The following is a 21,135-nucleotide window of genomic DNA, read 5'->3' on the forward strand; positions in this document are numbered from 1 at the left end:
TGGGAATGATATAGAACTATTAAGCAGTGTAAAAGGTTATTTGAATAACAGTTTTTCAATGAAAGACCTTGGTGAAGCATCATATATATTAGGCATCAAGATTTAAAGAGATAGATCAAGACGCCTAATAGGGCTATCACAGAGTACATACCGGACAAGATTCTAAAGAAGTTTAGAATGGACGAAAGTAAGAAAGGGTTTTTACCTATGTTACCGGGCAAGGTCTTGAGTAAGACTCAAGGACCGGCTACGGCGAAGAAAGAGAAAGGATGAGTCGGATCCCTTATGCTTCGGCGATAGGCTCTATTATGTATGCCATGCTATGTACAAGACCGGATATAGCGCATGCTCGTTAGTTTGACTAGCGAGATATCAAAGTGATCCGGGAATGGAACACCTGGACAGCGGTCAAGAATATACTCGAAGTACTTGAAAAAAACTAAGGATATGTTTCTTTGTTATGGAGGTGACCAAGAGCTCGTTGTAACAAGTTACACCGATGCAAGTTGGAACACCGATCCCGATGACTCTAAGTCACGATCCGGGTACGTGTTTATATTGAATGGTGCTGCGATGAAGCTGGGCAAGCTCGAAGCGGTGCACGGTGGCGAAGTCTTCAACGGAATCGAGTACATAGCAGCTTCGGAGGCTTCATCGAAGCGGTATGGATGAAAAGGTTCATTGTAGAGCTCGGTGTGGTTCCTAGTGCATTGGACCCACTAGTCATATCTTGTGACAACATGGGTGCCATCGCCAATGCACAAGAACCAAGGTCACACAAGAGGCTGAAGCATATCAAGCTGCGTTACCACTCGATTCGCGAGTACATCGAAGATGGAGAAGTAAAGATTTGCAAAGTACACACCGATCCGAATGTAGCGGATCCGTTGACTAAAGCTCTCCCTAGGGCAAAGCATGACCAACACCGGAATGCCATGGGTGTTAGGTTCCTTACAATGTAATCTAGATTATTGACTCTAGTGCAAGTGGGAGACTGTTGGAGATATGCCCAAGAGGCAATAATAAAAGTGGTTATTATATATCTTTATGTTTATGATAAATGTTTATATACCATGCTATAATTGTATTAACCGAAACATTGATACATGTGTGATATGTAAACAACAAAGAGTCCCTAGTATGCCTCTTATCTAGCTTGTTGATTAATGGATGATTAGTTTCATAATCATGAACATTGGATGTTATTAATAACAAGGTTATATCATTGTATGAATGATGTAATGGACAAACCAAAATTAAGCGTAGCATAAGATCACGTCATTAAGTTATTTGCTATAAGCTTTCGATACATAGTTACCTAGTCCTTATGACCATGAGATCATGTAAATCACTTATACCGGAAAGGTACTTTGATTACATCAAACGCCACTTGCGTAAATGGGTGGTTATAAAGGTGGGATTAAGTATCCGGAAAGTATGAGTTGAGGCATATGGATCAACAGTGGGATTTGTCCATCCCGATGACGGATAGATATACTCTGGGCCCTCTCGGTGGAATGTCGTCTAATGTCTTGCAAGCATATGAATAAGTTCATAAGAGACCACATACCACGGTATGAGTAAAGAGTACTTGTCTGGAGACGAGGTTGAAGAAGGTATAGAGTGATACCGATGATCAAACCTCGGACAAGTAAAATATCGCGTGACAAAGGGAATTGGTATCGTATGTGAATGGTTCATTCGATCACTAAAGTCATCGTTGAATATGTGGGAGCCATTATGGATCTCCAGATCCCGCTATTGGTTATTGGTCGGAGTGAGTACTTGATACGTCCAATTTGCATCACTATTTTATATCATAATTTGCTGTTATTCATTGATATATTTCATATTGGAACACAATACTTATGTTATTTCATCTATTTTGCATGTTTCATGATTATTTGGAGATCGAGCACCGGAGCCAGGATTCTCGCTGGAAAAAGCACCGTCGGGATGCGATATTTCGGAAGATCAAGCTGTGGAAGGAAGTTTTACCAAAAATGCTATTTTTCCGGATGACGGAGGAAGCCGGAAGGGGGAGCCAGTTGGACCCGGGGTGGGCCCACACCATAGGGTGGCGCGGCCCATGGATCGGCCGCGCCACCATGTGGTGTGGGGCCCCCTCGGCCTCTTTCGCCTCCTTTTCTTCGCGAAACCCTTCGTCCCGAAGACCTAAGCCACGGAGGAATCCTCACGAAGGGTTACGGCCCGCCTCGCGGGGCGGAGAACACCGGAGAGAAAAGAGCTCTCCGGCGGGCGAGGAATCCGCCGGGGAAATTCCCTCCCGGAGGGGAAATCGACGCCATCGTCACCGCCATCGAGCTGGACATCATCTCCATCACCATCATCATCATCTCCACCATCATCACCGCCATCTCCACCGCTGGACATCGTCACCGCTGTAGCAATTTGGGTTTGATCTTGATTGTTTGATAGGGGAAACTCTCCCGTGCTCGATTTCTACTTGTTATTGATGCTATTGAGTGAAACCATTGAACCAAGGTTTATTTTCAGATTGTTATTCATCATCATATCACCTCTGATCATGTTCCATATGATGTCTCGTGAGTAGTTCGTTTAGTTCTTGAGGACATGGGTGAAGTCTAATTGTTAGTAGTGAACTATGGTTGAGTAATATTCAATGTTATGATATTTAAGTTGTGGTGTTATTCTTCTAGTGGTGTCGTGTGAACGTCGACTACACGACACTTCACCATTTATGGGCCTAGGGGAATGCATCTTGTACTCGTTTGCCAATTGCGGGGTTGCCGGAGTGACGAAACCTAAACCCCCGTTGGTATATCGATGCGGGAGGGATCGCGGGATCTCGAGTTTAAGGCTGTGGTTAGATTTATCTTAATTACTTTCTTGTAGTTGCGGATGCTTGCAAGGGGTATAATCACAAGTATGTATTAGTCCTAGGAAGGGCGGTACATTAGCACGGAGTTCACCCACACAACACTTATCAAAACAATGAAGATTAATCAGCTGTATGTAGCGAAAGCACTAGACTAAAAACCCGTGTGTCCTCGAGAACGTTTGGTCATTATAAGTAAACAAACCGGCTTGTCCTTTGTGCTAAAAAGGATTGGGCCACTCGCTGCAATTATTTCTCTCGCATTTTACTTACTTGTACTTTATTCATCTGTTACATCAAAACCCCCGAATACTTGTCTCGTGAGCATTTACGGTGAATCCTTCATCAAAACCGCTTGTCAACACCTTCTGCTCCTCGTTGGGATCGACATTCTTACTTATCGAAGATACTACGATACACCCCCTATACTTGTGGGTCATCAAGACTATTTTCACGGCGCCGTTGCCGGGGAGTGAAGCGCTATTGGTAAGCGGAATTGGTAAGGAAAACCTTTCTTGTTTGTGCTGATTTTATTTTCGCTGTCTGCTATAAGTCATTATGGAGAGATCTTCTCTTCAATTTCTATTTGGGAAATCTACTACTACTGCAACGGTAGTGGATGAGGCGCCAGGTGAGGAAGTAATACCATATAAAATACCTACGAAAATTATTGAACATGTTATGGATAACCGCTATGAAGGGGATGGAGCTGTCCATCCTGGTGATCATTTACTATTTTTGCATGAATTATGCGGGTTATTCAAATGTGCAGGTATTGCTATGAATGAAGTTAGAAAGAAACTATTCTCTATATCGTTGTATGGTAAAGCGGCGCATTGGTATAAATTGCTGAAGAATGGTGATTCTCTTGATTGGGAGGACATTGTGCCTTTATTTTATTCCAAATTTTATCCTCCAAGTGAAATTCACAAAGATCGGAACCGCATATATAATTTACGGCCTCATGATGGAGAGAGTATTGCCCAAGCTTGGGGGAGATTGAAGTCTTTAATGCTCAAATGCACCATTCATGAGCTTCCTGGTAATATTATTATTGATAATTTCTATGCAAGACTTTCTTTTCAAGACAAGACTTTGCTGGATACTTCTTGTTCTGGATCCTTTACGCGCAATAAAGAAGAGTTTAAAAGGGACCTTCTTGATCGGATCCAAGAAAATACTGAAGGTTGGGAGAACGACAAAGATAGAGAATCGGGTATAATTTATGATTATAAATGCATTGAAGCTTTTATGGATGCCGATACATTTCGTAATATTAGTGCTACATATGGTCTTGATTCTCAAGTTGCTTGCAAACCTTTATAAAGCTTTTGCCTCTCATTATGAATTGCCTAAGAAGAATTTTGATAAATATCATGAACCAGTATAAAGATAAAATTGATTCGTCTATTAATAAATGTGTTGTAGTTGAAGCTGCCGATTGTGTCATTCCCGAAGCTTATATTGAAAAAACTCCTTTTCTCGCTAAAATGAAAGAGTACTCTGTTATAAATAGTGCGGTTCATAAAAGTGAAAAGAAACCTAGAGAACCCGAAGAACAAATAAAAGTTGAACTCTGATGTTGCCATAGTTAAAGATCTTGTGACCTGAAAATGTAGAGGATGGTCATATTATTTTTTGTGAAGATGCTTCTAATATTGTTTCACATCCTAATAAACCCAAACAAGCTAGTGTTCCTATGCTATCTGTTAAAATTGGTGATCATTGTTATTATGGTTTATGTGATATTGGTGCAAGTGTTAGTGCTATACCTTATGAGCTTTACACGGAGATTATGCACGAAATTGATTCTTGTGAACTTGAAGATATTGATGTGGTTATTCAGGCTGGCTAATAGAGAAACTATTTCACCAATTGGTATTGTTCGAGATGTGGAAGTTCTATGTGGTAAGATTAAATATCCTGCTGACTTTTTGGTACTTGGTTCTGCTGCTAGTGATTATTGTCCTATCATTTTTGGTAGACCTTTTCTAAATACTTGTGGAGCTATTATAGATTGCAAGAAAGAGAAAATTTTGACTAAATTTGCTAGCGAATCCTATGAGTTTAACTTCTCTAAATTTACTAAAACTCCTTATAAAGCTGATTTGCCTAGTAATGATTTTAAAATGGAGCAGTGTGCACCTATTGTTCTTGTTCCTAACAATCCTTTGCGAGCAACATTTGGAGGATAGCGAGAGTGAAGTTTTTAGGAAAGAAAGAGATGAGCTTGAGGAGATTTTTCTTCGCCAACCTATTCTCAAGCATGATTTACCGGTGGAAGACTTGGGTACAACACCGCCACCAAAGGAAGATCCTGTTTTTGATTTAAAGCCTTTGCTCGATAATCTTAAATATGCTCATATTGATGATAAGAAAATATATCCTGTTATTATTAGTTCTAAGCTTACGAGTTTGAAGAAGAAAGATTATTGCAAATATTGAAGAAACACCGAGGTGCTATTGGCTATACTCTTGATGACTTGAAGGGGATTTCTCCCTCTATTTGCCAACATGCCATTAATATGGAAGATGATGCAAAGCTCGTTGTTGAACCTCGGCGTCGTCTAATTCCCAAGATGAAGGATGTGGTAAGAAATGAGGTATTACGACTTCTTGAAGTCTGGTATTATATATCCTATTGCCGATAGTAGATGGGTTAGTCCTGTGCATTGCGTTCCTAAGAAAGGAGGAATGACTGTTGTGCCTAATGATAATGATGAGCTCATACCTCAAAGAGTAGTTGTAGGGTATAGAATGTGCATTGATTATCGAAAAGTTAATAAAGTTACTAAGAAAGATCATTACCCTTTACCATTTATTGATCAAATGCTAGAAAGGTTATCTAAAAATACTCATTTTTGCTTTCTTGATGGTTATTACGGGTTTTCGCAAATTCTTTGTTAAAGCTAAAGATCAAGAGAAAACCACTTTTACTTGTCCCTATGGAACTTATGCTTATAGGCGTATGCCTTTTGGTTTATGTAATGCTCCTGCTACTTTTCAAAGATGCATGTCTGCTATTTTTCATGGCTTTTGTGAGAGTATTGTGGAAGTATTCATGGATGATTTTTCCGTCTACGGGAATTCTTTTGATAGTTGCTTGGGAAACCTTGATAAAGTTTTGCAGAGATGTGAATAAACTAACCTTGTTCTTAATTGGGAGAAATGCCACTTTATGGTTAATGAAGGAATTGTATTGGGACATAAAATTTCCGAGAGAGGTATCGAAGTTGATAGAGCTAAAGTTGAAGCTATTGAGAAGATGCCCTATCCAAGGGATGTTAAAGGTATTCGTAGTGTTCTTGGTCATGCTTGGGTTTTATAGGAGATTTATTAAAGATTTCTCCAAGATTTCAAAACCTCTTACTAATCTTCTTCAAAAAGATGTACCTTTTGTTTTTGATGATGATTGTAAAGAAGCTTTTGAAACTCTAAAGAAAGCCTTAACAAGCTGCTCCTATAGTTGAACCTCTCGATTGGAATTTACCATTTGAAATTATGTGTGATGCTAGTGATTTTCGTTGTAGGCGCTGTTCTTGGACAGCGAGTAGATAAAAAATTAAATGTTATTCATTATGCTAGCAAGACTCTTGATGCTTGCTCAAAGAAATTATGCTACTACCGAAAAAGAATTGTTAGTCTGTAGTCTTTGCTTGTGATAAATTTAGATCTTATATTGTTGATTCAAAAGTTACAATTCATACCGATCATGCTTGCAATTAGATACCTTATGACAAAGAAAGATGCTAAGCCGAGGCTTATTAGATGGGTACTTCTTTTGCAAGAATTTGATTTACATATTGTAGATAGGAAAGGTGCTTGATAATCCTGTTGTCGATAATTTGTCTAGATTGGAAAATATTGCTTATGATCCTGTTCTCGTTAACGATAGTTTTCCAAATGAACAATTAGGCTGTAATAAAGGTGAGTTCGCGAGACAGATCCTTGGTATGATGATTATGCTAACTTTATTGTTTCCAAGTATTTGCCTCCAACCTTTTCAGCTCAGCGAGAGGAGGAAATTCTTTTATGACTTGAGGCATTATTTACGGGATGACCCACACTTATATAAAGAAGGAGTGGATGGTATTATGCGAAGGTGTGTTCCCGAATATGAACAACAAGAGATATTGAGTAAATGTCATGGCGAGTGCTTATGGAGGACATCACACGGAGATAGAACCGCGCAAAAGGTTCTACAATCAGGTTTTTATTGGCCAACTCTCTTCAAAGATGCAAGGAAGTTTATTTTATCTTGTGATGAATGTCAAAGGGTTGGTAATATCTCCGGACGCAATGAAATGCCTATGAATTATACTCTTGTTATTGAACCAGTTTGATTGTTGGGGATTTGACTTCATGGGACCTTTTCCCTCTTCAAAAGGTAACACTCATATACTTGTTGTTGTTGATTATGTTACTAAATGGGTGGAAGCCATACCTACAAAAAGTGCTGATGGTGAGACCTCTTTAAAAATGCTTTTAGATATTATTTTTCCTAGATTTGGAGTACCTAGATATATTATGACTGATGGAGGTTCTCATTTTATTCATGGGGGTTTTAGAAAAAATCTTGCTAAGTATGGTATTAATCATAGAATTGCTTCCGCTTATCATCCTCAAAGTAGTGGTCAAGTAGAATTATCAAATAGAGAAATTAAATCTATCTTGCAGAAAACTGTTAATAAATCTAGAAAGAATTGGGCTAGTAAATTGAAAGACGCACTATGGGCTTATAGAACTGCTTATAAAAACCCCATGGGAATGTCACCTTATAAAATGGTTTACGGAAAAGCTTGTCATTTACCTTTAGAACTAGAACACAAAGCTTATCGAGTGCTGTTAGAGAATTAAATAAAGATCCTAAACTTGCCGGTGATAAGAGATTACTACAATTAAGTTCTCTAGATGAATGGAGAAGTGAAGCTTATGAAAATGCTAAACTCTTTAAAGAAAAAGTAAAAAAATGGCATGATAGAAGGATCATCAAAAGAGAGTTTAATATTGGGGATAAAGTCCTATTGTATCGGTCTCGTCTCAGATTCTTTGCGGGGAAATTACTCTCGAAATGGGAAGGACCATATGTTGTTGAGGAGGTGTATCGTTCAGGAGCAATTAAAATTAGCTCTCTCCAAGGCAATGCTACGCAAGTGGTGAATGGACAAAGACTCAAGCATTATATCTCAGGTGATTCTTATAATGTTGATGTTGATATTATTCGAGTGGAAACGCCGGAGGCTTTCATCAAAGGACAAATTGACAGTCCGCCAGAACTCAACTTTGAATAGGTAACGATGCGGTAATGAAAAGTTCGCGATTTACTTTCCGAACATTATTTTTGTTGTTTTTGGAAAATATGAAAAATTACGAGTTCGAAACGGAGTGGAAAGGACGCACGAGGGCGTGCCACCACGGGCCGGCGCGGCCGACTCGAGGCCCGCGCCGACCTATGGTCCGGCCGCCTCGTTCCCCCTTTCCGACTACGGTTCGATCCGGTACTTTCCGTTTGTTCCGAAAATTTTTATTATAAAATCCCCGGACCCCTGGAGGTCCGTATATCGTTTTCTCGACGTGTTTTGTTTCGAGCTGTTTCGCCGGGATTTGTTTTAGATCTAGAGCCATCATGTCTTCATCGGGAACTCCGAAGGACAACTCCCGCAAGGATGTTGGCAACTTGTACAAGGAGGAGCCGAGGATGCATCCAAAGGAGTTGATGCTCGTCGAGGGAAAACTGCGAGATCAAAGATGTTCGGGGTCCCAAAGGAGAAGGAAGCTTGGAAGACGGGATGGAGAAGCTAGAACAAGAGGTCTTCAATTACAAGAAGATGGCCGAGCGTGAAGTGGATATCTTCCACAAGATTGTGTCCGAACTCATTGCTTCGAACACGAGAAGGAAGCCGCAAAGTTATGGGGCGACATCCTCTCACTTCACGACACCACCAACAAACTCCAAGCTCAACTCTATGACATTCATAATCGAGAACTTTGAGTATGAAAACGAGGTTTAAACATATAAGCCGTGCTTGCTAGTTTCAGGATTCCCGAGACCAAGATGTCATTTGTTGATGGAGAGCCTCTATCTTGGAAGTCCGAAGACGGGAATTCACCACCACCATCACCAAAGGAGTAATCCATCATCGGTATTGGCATCCCCTTGGTTTGTTCCAAGCTTGGGGAAGTGCCGCGGTATCACATTATCATTACCTTTTACTTTTTACTATCAAGTAGTGTCATATCATGAGTAGGGAAGTTATCGTATGAGATGGGTTGCGAGTGTGGAAGTATCTCTCCTTTAGTTTGTCTATGTATCCCTTGGTGTGAGTTATCGTTATGGAATATTAATGAGAAGTCTTATCATTTACATATTGCACACCTTATTTTAGTTTGCAATTTCTACTATATGATTGATCTTGATTTTAGTATTGGTACCACTTTGGGAGCATTAAGTTAATCTATTTGGTTTTGGCAAACTTAGCAATGGTCAATAGCAACAACACTTTGAGTTTTAGAAGAATAGAGGAAACAAATGTAGAAGATGTTATTATCTTTCTTATCAGTTCTTAGCTTAGTATTCTAAAAGTTAAAACTGTTTGTGCTTACAAGTAAGATGCATGATTGTTTCTATCACATGTATATTTGTTTGTTTCCCTCAACTCTTATGCTTTCTAATTAACCTTGCTAGCCAAAGACATCATGCTGAGAGGGAATACTTCTCGTGCATCCAAACCTGAACCCAAACCTATGCCATTTGTGTCCACCATACCTACCTACCGCATGGTAATTTCTGCCATTCCAAGTAAATACTTCATGTGCTACCTTTAAACAATTCAAAACTTATTACTTCTTATTTGTGTCAATGTTTTATAGCTCATGAGGAAGTATGTGGTGTTTTATCTTTCGGTCTTGTTAGGCAGCCTCCACTAAAGGACTAGTGGCTTCATCCACTTATCCTATAATTTTGCAATAAGAGGCGGCAACGGGGTTCCCAGCCCCAATTAATCAACTTTCATTAATAATTCTCTTCACATGTTTTGCCCTGATTCATGAGTAAGCAACTTAATTTTGCAATAGACACTCCTCCATGGTATGAGATTGTTGGAAGGCACCCGAGGATTCGGTTAGCCATGGCTTGTGTAAGCAAAGGTTGGGGGGAGTGTCATCCTTAAATAAACTAAAATACATGTGTAAACAAAAGAGAAGAGGGATGATCTACCTTGCTTGGTAGAGATAACGTCCTTCATGGGAGCCGCTCTTTGGAGGTTTGTTTGGCAAGGGGGTTAGAGTACCCGCTACCAGTCGTTGAAAACAACAAACACCTCTCGAAACTTTACTTTTGTTCTCTTTATATGATTTCAAAACTGAAAAAAAGCTCTAGCACATGATTTAATCCCTGCTTCCCTCTGCGAAGGGCCTGTCTTTTACTTTATGTTGAGTCAGTAAACCTATTTCCCTCCATCTCAAGCAAGCATTTGAGTTGTTGTGATCAAACTATTATATTGTGATTTGCTTCATCATGTCTTTACTCTTTCTTGTTTAGTACAAGTTTTACCTTGAATGAATATAGCTTTGAAAGTCATCAATGATTAATATGATTGAGTATGCAAGTTTACCATAAGCTTTAATATGAGGGCGCTGCTCAATAGATGAATATAATCTGTTAAATGTTCTCTGACCAAGAACAAAGTTTGCCATCACCAATTATGATTCCTTATGCACCTTTATTTGTGATTACCTTATACTTGTTTCAAGTTGAGTTATATGAGGAAGTTGTTTACTATAATCTCTTGTGTGAATGAATATGATGCTTCTCGTCCAGTATTTTATTTATCGACTCTTCACTCCATAAACATGTGGTCCTGTTTACCGAGTTCAGTTTCGCTTGGGGACAAGCGAAGTCTAAGATTGGGGGGAGTTGATACGTCCAATTTGCATCACTATTTTATATCATAATTTGCTGTTATTCATTGATATATTTCATATTGGGACACAATACTTATGTTATTTCATCTATTTTGCATGTTTCATGATTATTTGGAGATCGAGCACGGAGCCGGGATTCTGCTGGAAAAAGCACCGTCGGGATGCGATATTTCGGAAGATCAAGCTGTGGAAGGAAGTTTTACCAAAAATCCTATTTTTCCGGATGACGGAGGAAGCCGGGAAGGGGGAGCCAGTTGGACCCGGGGTGGGCCCACACCATAGGGTGGCGCGGCCCATGGCTCGGCCGCGCCACCATGTGGTGTGGGGCCCCCTCGGCCTCTTTCGCCTCCTTTTCTTCGCGAAACCCTTCGTCCCGAAGACCTAAGCCACGGAGGAATCCTCACGAAGGGTTACGACCGCCTCGCGGGGCGGAGAACACCGAGAGAGAAAGAGCTCTCCGGCGGGCGAGGAATCCGCCGGGGAAATTCCCTCCCGGAGGGGGAAATCGACGCCATCGTCACCGCCATCGAGCTGGACATAATCTCCATCACCATCATCATCATCTCCACCATCATCACCGCCATCTCCACCGCTGGACATCGTCACCGCTGTAGCAATTTGGGTTTGATCTTGATTGTTTGATAGGGGAAACTCTCCCGTGCTTGATTTCTACTTGTTATTGATGCTATTGAGTGAAACCATTGAACCAAGGTTTATGTTCAGATTGTTATTCATCATCATATCACCTCCGATCATGTTCCATATGATGTCTCGTGAGTAGTTCGTTTAGTTCTTGAGGACATGGGTGAAGTCTAATTGTTAGTAGTGAACTATGGTTGAGTAATATTCAATGTTATGATATTTAAGTTGTGGTGTTATTCTTCTAGTGGTGTCGTGTGAACGTCGACTACACGACACTTCACCATTTATGGGCCTAGGGGAATGCATCTTGTACTCGTTTGCCAATTGCGGGGTTGCCGGAGTGACAGAAACCTAAACCCCGTTGGTATATCGATGCGGGAGGGATCGCGAGGATCTCGAGTTTAAGGTTGTGGTTAGATTTATCTTAATTACTTTCTTGTAGTTGCGGATGCTTGCAAGGGGTATAATCACAAGTATGTATTAGTCCTAGGAAGGGCGGTACATTAGCACAGAGTTCACCCACACAACACTTATCAAAACAATGAAGATTAATCAGACCGTATGTAGCGAAAGCACTAGACTAAAAACCCGTGTGTCCTCGAGAACGTTTGGTCATTATAAGTAAACAAACCGGCTTGTCCTTTGTGCTAAAAAGGATTGGGCCACTCGCTGCAATTATTTCTCTCGCATTTTACTTACTTGTACTTTATTCATCTGTTACATCAAAACCCCCTGAATACTTGTCTGTGAGCATTTACGGTGAATCCTTCATCAAAACCGCCTGTCAACACCTTCTGCTCCTCGTTGGGATCGACATTCTTACTTATCGAAGATACTACGATACACCCCCTATACTTGTGGGTCATCAGTACTCAACCATGTCCGCATAGTTCGCGAACCGTAGGGTGACACACTTAAAGTTGGATGTTGAAATGGTAGAACTTGAATATGGAATGGAGTTCGAATATTTGTTCGGAGTCCCGGATGAGATCCCGGACATCACGAGGAGTTCCGGAATGGTCCGGAGAATAAGATTTAAAATGATCCGGAAGGTTCTATGGAAGGTTCTAGAAGGTTCTAGAAAAGTCCGGAAGAAACCACTAAGGAAGGCGGAGTCCCGGAGGGACTCCACCTCCCATGGCCGGCCAACCCTAAAGGGGAGGAGTCCCAAGTGGACTCCCCTAAGGGGGCCGGCCACCCCCCCACATGGAAAGAGGGAATCCCACCCCAAGTGGGATTCCCACATTGGGTAGGTTTCCCTATCACATGGAAGGTTTTGGGTTCGGGTCTTATTCGGAGACTTGTAGTCCAACACTTGGGGCTTCCACCTATATAATGAGGGGCCAAGGGGAGGGGGCCGGCCACCCCAAGACCACAAGGTGGCCGCACCCCTTAGTGGCCGGCGCCCCCCTCTCCCAAACCCTAGCGGCCCTCTCTCCTCCACCACATCCCGCACGCTTAGCGAAGCTCCGCCGGGTTTCTCCACCAACATCGACACCACGCCGTCGTGCTGTCGGATTCAAGAGGAGCTACTACTTCCGCTGCCCGCTGGAACGGGGAGGTGGACGTCGTCTTCATCAACAACCGAACGTGTGACCGAGTACGGAGGTGCTGCCCGTTCGTGGCGCCGTGATCAAGATCTTCTACGCGCTTTTGCAAGCGGCAAGTGAACGTCTACCGCAGCAACAAGAGCCTCATCTTGTAGGCTTTGGAATCTCTTCAAGGGAGAGACTCGATAATCCCCTCGTTGCTACCGTCTTCTAGATTGCATCTTGGCTTGGATTGTGTGTTCGCGGTAGGAAAATTTTTGTTTTCTATGCAACGAATCCCTACAGAAACTCACACACTTCCCTCTTGAAAATTTGGAAGCTACTCCTAAGAAGTGTGAACTCTATGGGCAAGACGTTTTTTGCATCTAGGAGTGTTGATGCTGCTGTTTTTCCAAATGTGTTTTAAACGCATATCAATATGTTAAAAAGTTATGACAAAAAGTGTCACATCTTCATCTTAACGTTCCATGCCTTTGAAAAACCGTCACAAAAAAGGATGCTGTTTGTGTCATGTGTTTATAGAACTTGGGAAGGTGCTTCATAAGTAAACATTTATTTTGCAGTGTAAGATTAACAACACCAAGCCCCGCTTAATCTTTGGCTCTATAGACCAAATCCCAAACTGTTAAGGGTGGAATTTTGGCTTCCAAGTATTTTCTTTCCAAGCATGTAATTTCATGTTACTATCTTAGTTAGTCGTATAATAAAAATATCATCAGCATACTAAATCATAGGAAAATCTAAAGTACTACGTATTAGTCAGAGGCAAGAGTCTTGTCAACAATCTTCTAGGTACTTGTGCGGGCACAATGTACATGAACAATTACCACTAATGAATTAATACCTTCTCTGTACTTGTGCGGGCACAGTATGCATGAACAATTAGTAAACTTCTTGAGTGAGGGATCCAAAGCCTTCTCCAAGGAACAATGTGTCACGTAGTAGTACTAGTTTGAAATTTTTTTTATCATCAATTTGGTCAATAAAATACGAGATATATGGTACAAAATTTATGCCATTGGAAATTTCTTTTGAATTTGAATCCAATGAGACATATATCTCATATTTTGTTGATCAAATTAATGGTCAAAGTTTTTTTCTCGAAATCTATTATACCCTAGTAAATCTCGAGAAAACTTGAACAATTAACCCCTCATACCGGTTTATTAGGGTATTAGGCACTTGAACTAATTTGATCAACATAAGATGATATATATACCACAAAATTATATTATTGGATTAATATTCATGCGAAGTTTTCGAGAGTGGATTTTGTACACCCACGCATGGGTATGGGTGTTTCCGTCACCGTTCATTGTGCTTTAAGATTCGGATAAAAAGAGGAGAGAGAAAGGAATCTTTCTATCTACCATGGTGGGCACGAATCTCGAGGAATAAATGAACGGTGATAGAAACACCCACACCCATGCGTGGGTGTACAAAAGTATTTCCGGAAGTTTTCAATGATATACAGTACATTTTTTGTTTAAATTAATGGTCAAAAATATTTTCTCGAGGTGCATGATAGTACACTGGTAACGGGAGGTTTTATGCAGTACTATGAATGAAGTCAACTTGTGATCATTAAATAGGTACTCGCGCTGGCGGTGTGGAGTGCGCATTTCGCCAGGACCTTATGGCGCCTGGACCTAATCCCTTCCGTCTAGTGCATCAAGATTGGTGACTCGTTTTTGCAAAAATGTCCCTGGATTTTGTCAAATTCATATTAGGAAGTCCATGCTGCCATGAAGTTCTTCACAAAATCCAAAGTGGATCCACTCTTGTAATTCAGAAGTCCTTTGTAAAATTGTAGTGTGTATCCAATGTTGCGAATATAAGTAACAAATGAAAAAAATTGTTCCATATGAAAAAATCCCAAAATATTATAAGGAACCAATGGATACATTGATTTTAACCACAGATCTTCATAAGTAACATTATTTCCGCATGAATATCTAACACATTTACAAAAAGTATCTATGAAAAATCCATGTTCAGAAGATCCATGAGAAACACACAATGGATCCAGGAGATCCACCAAAGATCTTCACAGATCCTTACTAGATCCTAAGATAGAAAAAGGAGAAGAAACAAAAAATTGAAGAGATCCAGAGGCCGTGGCCGGAGCGGGCGGCGAGGCCGGGGATAACCGGGGAGGGCGGCAACGCGGCGCCTCCCACGGCGCAGATCCCCCGAGCCTGAAGGCGGAGAGGCGGCGGTCGGAGCGGGGCGGTGAGGCGGCGCCTCCCACAGCGAAGATCCCGCGCGCAGAGGCCGTGGGAGGAGGAAGGATGCGAGGCGGCGGCGCTCGTTGCCGGAGGAAGCCGCCCCCGGCGGAGGAAGACGGCGAGGCGGCGGCGTTCGTCGCCGGAGGAAGGCGGCCGTGGCGGCGGCGGTAGGTGGCGGCTGGGCTCGGGGGATCTGGGACGGTGCGGTTAGGGTTTCGTAGGGATTTGGGATATTTATATGGTCTCCTCCCAGGACCATAGCCTACTTAGGAAAAAGCCTAGGGTTCTTTTTGCATAAAGCGCGAGTGCGAATCTCCACCTGTGTCGGACGGTGGGAGATTAGGTGCGGGCGCCATAAGATCCTGAAGTTGTATTTACCGGGCGGTGTGGCAACTCGGAACTTGGTATTGGCGAGTGTAGTGGCAGAAACCGTACGTGTCACTGCATTCTTCCTGTCTGTTAGCCCAGATCGGCGCTGTACGCCTCACCAGCACCACCGATGAAGCCCTCGTCTGTGAGCACTACCGAGGGAGATGGTGCGGCCGGCGACGACGGCAAGCAATCAGCCAAGAGATCCGCCGTGGCCCGGCCGTCTCGGGTAGTCTGCGTGGTATTGCTCGCCACCATGTTCTGGGGCGTGATATTCCTCCTCCACGACTCCACCAGCTTGCAGCTGGGCAACGCAGCCTTCTTCTCCCACCTCAAGATGTTCCAGTTCGGGCTGTCGTCGGACAAGTGCGCTGGCCGGTACGTGTACATGTACGACCTGCCGGCACGGTTCAACGCTGACCTCGTCGGCGACTGCAGCGGCCCCAACGCCTCCACCGACAAGTGCAAGCATGCGGCCAACGGAGGATTCGGCCCGGTCATCACGGGCGGCGGCGGCGGGGAGCTCCCTGAGAGGGGAGTCTACGACACCGACCAGTTCTCGCTGTCCATGATCTTCCACGCCCGGATGAAGCAGCACGAGTGCCTGACGTCCCGCCCCGCCGCCGCCGCCGCGGTGTACATCCCGTTCTACGCCGGGCTGGACGTGGAGAGGTACCTGGGCCAGGAGCACAACGACTCCTCGGCCAGTGACGCCCTGGCGCGTAGCCTTGTAGAGTGGCTCCTTGCGCGGCCGGAGTGGCGCGTCATGGGTGGGCGTGACCACTTCATGAACGTCGCGCGGGGCAGCTGGGACTTCCTGCGCACGCCCGACGTTCCAGGTCTGGGCAACTCCCTCTTGAACTACCCTGCGATTCGCAACGTCACGGTGCTCACGTCGGAGGCCAGCCCGTGGCACGGCGTCGACTTCGCCGTGCCGTTCCCGTCGCACTTCCACGCCTCCTCCGACGCCGACGTCGCCAGCTGGCAGGGCCGCATGCGGCGGCTGGAGCGCAAGTGGCTGTGGGGATTCACAGGCGCGCCCCGTCCCAGCACCAAGCAGACCGTGCGCTCCCAGATCCTGGAGCAGTGCGGCAGGTCCAGCCGGTGCGGCGTCTTCCGCAGTACTCCAAGGTACACGCCGGGCCGGACCATGCAGCTGCTGGAGAGCGTAGAGTTCTGCATGCAGCCGCGCGGGGACGCCTTCACGCGCAAGTCCACCTTCGACAGCATCCTCGCCGGATGCATCCCGGTCTTCTTCCACCCCATCTCCGCCTACCTCCAGTACATCTGGCACCTGCCCAGGGACTACAGGACCTACTCGGTGTTAATCAACCATGGCGACGTAGAAAGCAAGAACACCAGCATCGAAGAGGTGCTCGCCAAGATACCGCCGGCCAAGGTGGCGCAGATGCGGGAGCAGGTCATCCGGCTCATACCCAGCGTCATGTACAGGGACCCGGCCGCCAAGGGCGTCACGTTCAGGGACGCCTTCGACATCGCCGTCGATGCCGTCATCCGCCGGGTGGAGAAGCGCCGCCGGGCCGCGGCGCAAGGCCGGGAGTACCACGACAACGTCGACGGAGGCAATAGCTGGAAGTACGATTTGCAAGAGGATGGAGACAAGGATATAATAGGCTCACACGAGTTTGATACATACTTTTAGGGCCTTTTCATGTCGCCACTTCATTACTGTATGAAAAAACAGTGCAGGATGCTTTTAATTTTACCACCACGAGAGCTACCTTTCGAATGTGTGTTCGTCTGTATGGAAACAAGGACTTATATTGCGGATAGGGACCAGTGCTCCCTCCACTTTTAGATTTTTAAATTTTTTAAAATCTCACACTTCTATTCTCCAAAAATTATGACATTAAATATGTATATAGATATGTACAAGAGGAGTCTATGCAAAAAAGAAAAAATACTTTAAATTTTAAGAAATACAAAATAAACAAATTTCTAACAAAAATACTACTATTTTAATACTATTGTACTACCATTTACTATCACAAATTTGTCTTTTTTATATTTTCCAAAATACAACGTAACTTTTAACGGGACTTTTTTGCATACACACATACTGCACATATCTATCTATATATTTAACACCATAATTTTTAGAAACACAGAAGTGTGTGGTTTTAAAAAAATTCAAAAATCTGAAATTGAAGGGAGCACTGGTACCCATGTGTCAAAGACACTTTTTGGGTGCACTTTTTGAACTCTCTTTTTTTCTTCTTAATAAATCTAGATTCTTTCATTATCCCACATCTACATCTCTATTCGAAAAATACTTCCTCTGTTCACAATTGGTTTAGGGTTTTGTGCGTGGGTGTGAAGCCCATCACGTGCTCCACTTATATCATGGCATTTGGTTAAATTTTATGTTGTCCAATGGGTCAATAACTACCCTAAATATTATTTTTTATGTGTATGTCTTCCTACTGGATCCTGGCCGTTTTGCATCAACTCATTTCTGGAAGTGGTTGGGGGTCGGATTGTTTTTCACATGTGTGCAATTGCGCCTATACATTTTTTCATATGTAATTACACATATGTGTTCAATTGCATACATGTGCGCAATTTTGAATTTTATATGCAATTTCTTTTTAATTTGATTTTTCCATCTTGATTTGTAAATCGGCTTGTAGTTGTTCTGGTGTTTTGACCTTGTTATTGGGCTTCTAACTCCTAAAGTCAAGTTCTTTGCTTGGCTTGCAAGACAAAACATAATTTGGACGAAGGATCGTTTGGAAAAGTGGGTTGGACAAATTGCGGTCTTTATCCACTTTGCAAGCGGTAGAACACCTATTCATCCATTGCCTTTTCGCGAAAAACATTTGGAGCCGTGTTAACGAGTGGATGGGCATTCCCGAGCTTAATCCTTCGCAATGGATGGGTTTCACAATTTTGGAGTGGTAGAACATGATTTTGGGTGGTTTTATCATAAATCGCAAGGCCATGGCTTCCCTAGCCATTCCTCATTTTTGGTAGATTTTGAGCAAGCACAATGCAAGAGTTATCCACGACAGGCAAGCCCCTTCGCGGATAGTCTTTGATAGGATCAAATATGACGTGCGGTTATGGGTTTTGGCGGGTACCAAATGTTTGGATGAAATGATGCCGGAAGAGTCATCGTTGTAATAAGCAAATTTTATGATCTGGTAAAACTTCTACTTAATTAATCGAATGGCAAAACTTTTTTGCCCCGTTTAAAAAAACACGATTCATAAAATATCGTGACGACCCCGACGAAGAAGAGTTCGAGGAAGACGAGTACGCCCTCCTCAGCTGACAACGTGCTGCGGGCGAAGGAGACGGTGGCGGCGAGGGCGACATCTCCAGCCTTGGAGCGTCGTTTTGAATGTCGTCGACGACGTGCTCGAGGGTGCGCCCGGGAACGCCCTAGAAGCGGAGGCGCCCCTCCCTGTTCCAGGTGTTCCTCCAGCTGATGAGACCGTCGGTGTTGTTCATCTCGGCGTCGTGCTGCGCCTGAAAGTAGTCCGCCCACCAGTCATCGTTACTGGTGGGGGCCCAGGTCGGATTGGCTCACTCCTCGGTGATGAGGCGAGCCCGCCGGGTCCTGATCGCGTCCCCCAACGCTTCGTTCCCTGCAGCGGCGGCGGGACGCCGACCCTGTTGACGTCTATCCTCCAGCCGCCGCTGCTTGGCAGGCGCATATTCGGCGGGACATGATACCCCGCACGGTACATCGCCCATGCCTCCGCGGCCGAAGCCGTTCGCCGCGACGTTCTTGCGGGAGGACGACATTGCGAAGCTACGAGATTGGAGCGGCTGAGAGGTGCGGTGAGAGATTGGGTGCGACGAGATTGGAATGAAAAAGGAAGGAGAGGCGCTCTTACTGAACAGAGGCGACGGGCGTTGGCCGCAATAAACGCCGATGCGGATGGCCACCGCCGCTGGCCACAATAAACACCGATATGGAGGGCCACGCTGCCATACACGACGAGACGCGTTGCTAGACGCCATTAACATCGCTTGACCAGAGGTAATTAAACTTTAGAGGTAGTTATACTTTCGTCTTACTTACGTGTTGGTTTCGCCACTTCCCGCCTCGCATTTCGCTATGTTCGACGTGCCCTGTGAAACGGGGATGGAAGAGCTTTTCGGGCGTGCGGCTGGAAATAAAATTTTATCTGACGCGCCACAGATACCTTAAAAACAACTTTGGAAAACGTGGCTGGAAATGTTCTAATCACTCAGTGGCATCGCCTTGGACTGTAGCTTTGCACTGCACCGTTGCTAGCCACTCGCTCGCTAGCGTCAGAGCACACCATGCTCGCGAGATGCATGGAGCTAGTGCAAAGCTCAGGCCGAGCCCAATTTTTCGACACGTTGACCAAACAAACCAGACCGAGTCGAGCTCAATTTGAACGAGCAAAAGTGTGGCCCGCACAGAGCCGGGTCCAGCCTTAATTATGTGGGTGAGTGAGATTTAAAAAATTCTCAACTGAGAAATAGCAAATCTGTGACGAGTAGCCTAGCTAGGGAAGGAGTGACCATCAACTTGAATTGAGGAAAGACCGTACTGATAACCCGATCCAAGCCAACATACTGCTAATTGGTACTCATACAGTCATACTCTCATAGCAGTAGCTGAACTGATCGAGAGCATTGCACAAACATGCGTGGATGAGAGACTTATTCTACCCGAAGGCTAAGCTTATTGGATCTACAGATGCCTGATCCAAGGAGCTACTAGCTTGTACTAGTACTTCTCGCTACAGTCGTTGCCATTGGCCATGTCGACGGCGGGCCTCTCGACGTCCTCCATCTCCTCCTCCCGGAGGAACACCGCCTGGTCCAGCACCGACCCACCCGCCGTGGGCATGTCGCCGGGTGGACCGTGGGTGGCGGTGGTGTCGGCGTCGGCGGGGACAAAGACGCCCGTCTCCTGGTCGGGCACCCACGACGCGTCCTCGCCAGCTCCGATGTCGATATCGATGGTCTCGTCGGGGAGCACCGTCGCGACGTGCTCCTCGCCCTGGAGCACCTCCACGTTCTTGGTGTTGAGCGCCGCCTCCACCTGCTCCCCGGTAGTCATCGCCGGCGCCGCGGCCTCCTCCACACGCTGCGCGCTGGCCGAGCGATTCCTGTTGGCTCCGCAGAATCATGGATCAGCCAAGAAAGATCCTCATTTCTTCTCATGCACCACTGCACCAGTAAAACCATGCAAGGGAGCTAGAAATTGTGTTACCTGCAGGAGGCGAGAAGGGGCGGCCTGGTCTCCCTGGCCGCCCGGCGGCCGATGGCAGCTGCGGCGAGTGCTCGCGCGGCCATGATCGATGAAGATGGAGTGGAACGGCAACAGACCTAGATCGAGTTCTTTCTCTTCCGGAGCTTGTCGGTCCGAGACAGCGGAGTAGTGCGAGCTTATCCACTCTGAGCTCTTCGACCTTTCTCCCCTGCGCCTCGGTGAGCGGTGGCCTATTATATTTACCTCCCCGACGCGCGCGATGCCGGCGACGACGATCGAGGAGTGGGGAGGAATGGCGTGGCGACACGCGGAGCGTCTCAGGGCAGAGGGTCGGTCGGTGAATGG

General features: G+C 44.8%; 2 protein-coding genes across 2 annotated transcripts; one reads left to right on the forward strand and one right to left on the reverse strand.

The window, feature by feature from the left end:
- Positions 1-15,702: 15,702 nt before the first annotated feature.
- LOC124703857 (xyloglucan galactosyltransferase KATAMARI1 homolog) lies at positions 15,703-17,235 on the forward strand. Its single transcript, XM_047236104.1, has one exon. The coding sequence runs from the start codon at positions 15,703-15,705 to the stop codon at positions 17,233-17,235; it is 1,533 nt and encodes a 510-aa protein (XP_047092060.1).
- Positions 17,236-20,301: 3,066 nt separating this feature from the next.
- Positions 20,302-20,873, reverse strand: LOC124703867. Its single transcript, XM_047236109.1, has 2 exons — positions 20,791-20,873; positions 20,302-20,686 (listed from the first exon to the last, which is right to left on the reverse strand). The coding sequence occupies exons 1-2, from the start codon at positions 20,871-20,873 to the stop codon at positions 20,302-20,304; spliced, it is 468 nt and encodes a 155-aa protein (XP_047092065.1).
- Positions 20,874-21,135: the final 262 nt, after the last annotated feature.

This window comes from Lolium rigidum, chromosome 1, assembly GCF_022539505.1.
Source record: "Lolium rigidum isolate FL_2022 chromosome 1, APGP_CSIRO_Lrig_0.1, whole genome shotgun sequence".
NCBI lineage: Eukaryota > Viridiplantae > Streptophyta > Magnoliopsida > Poales > Poaceae > Lolium > Lolium rigidum.

Coding starts and splice junctions, on each gene's coding strand:
- LOC124703857 (XM_047236104.1), top strand. CDS start 15,703: ATGAAGCCCTCGTCTGTGAGCACTACCGAGGGAGATGGTGCGGCCGGC.
- LOC124703867 (XM_047236109.1), bottom strand. CDS start 20,873: ATGGCCGCGCGAGCACTCGCCGCAGCTGCCATCGGCCGCCGGGCGGCC. Junction 20,687..20,790: donor CCCCTTCTCGCCTCCTGCAG/GTAACACAATTT, acceptor CGGAGCCAACAG/GAATCGCTCGGCCAGCGCGC.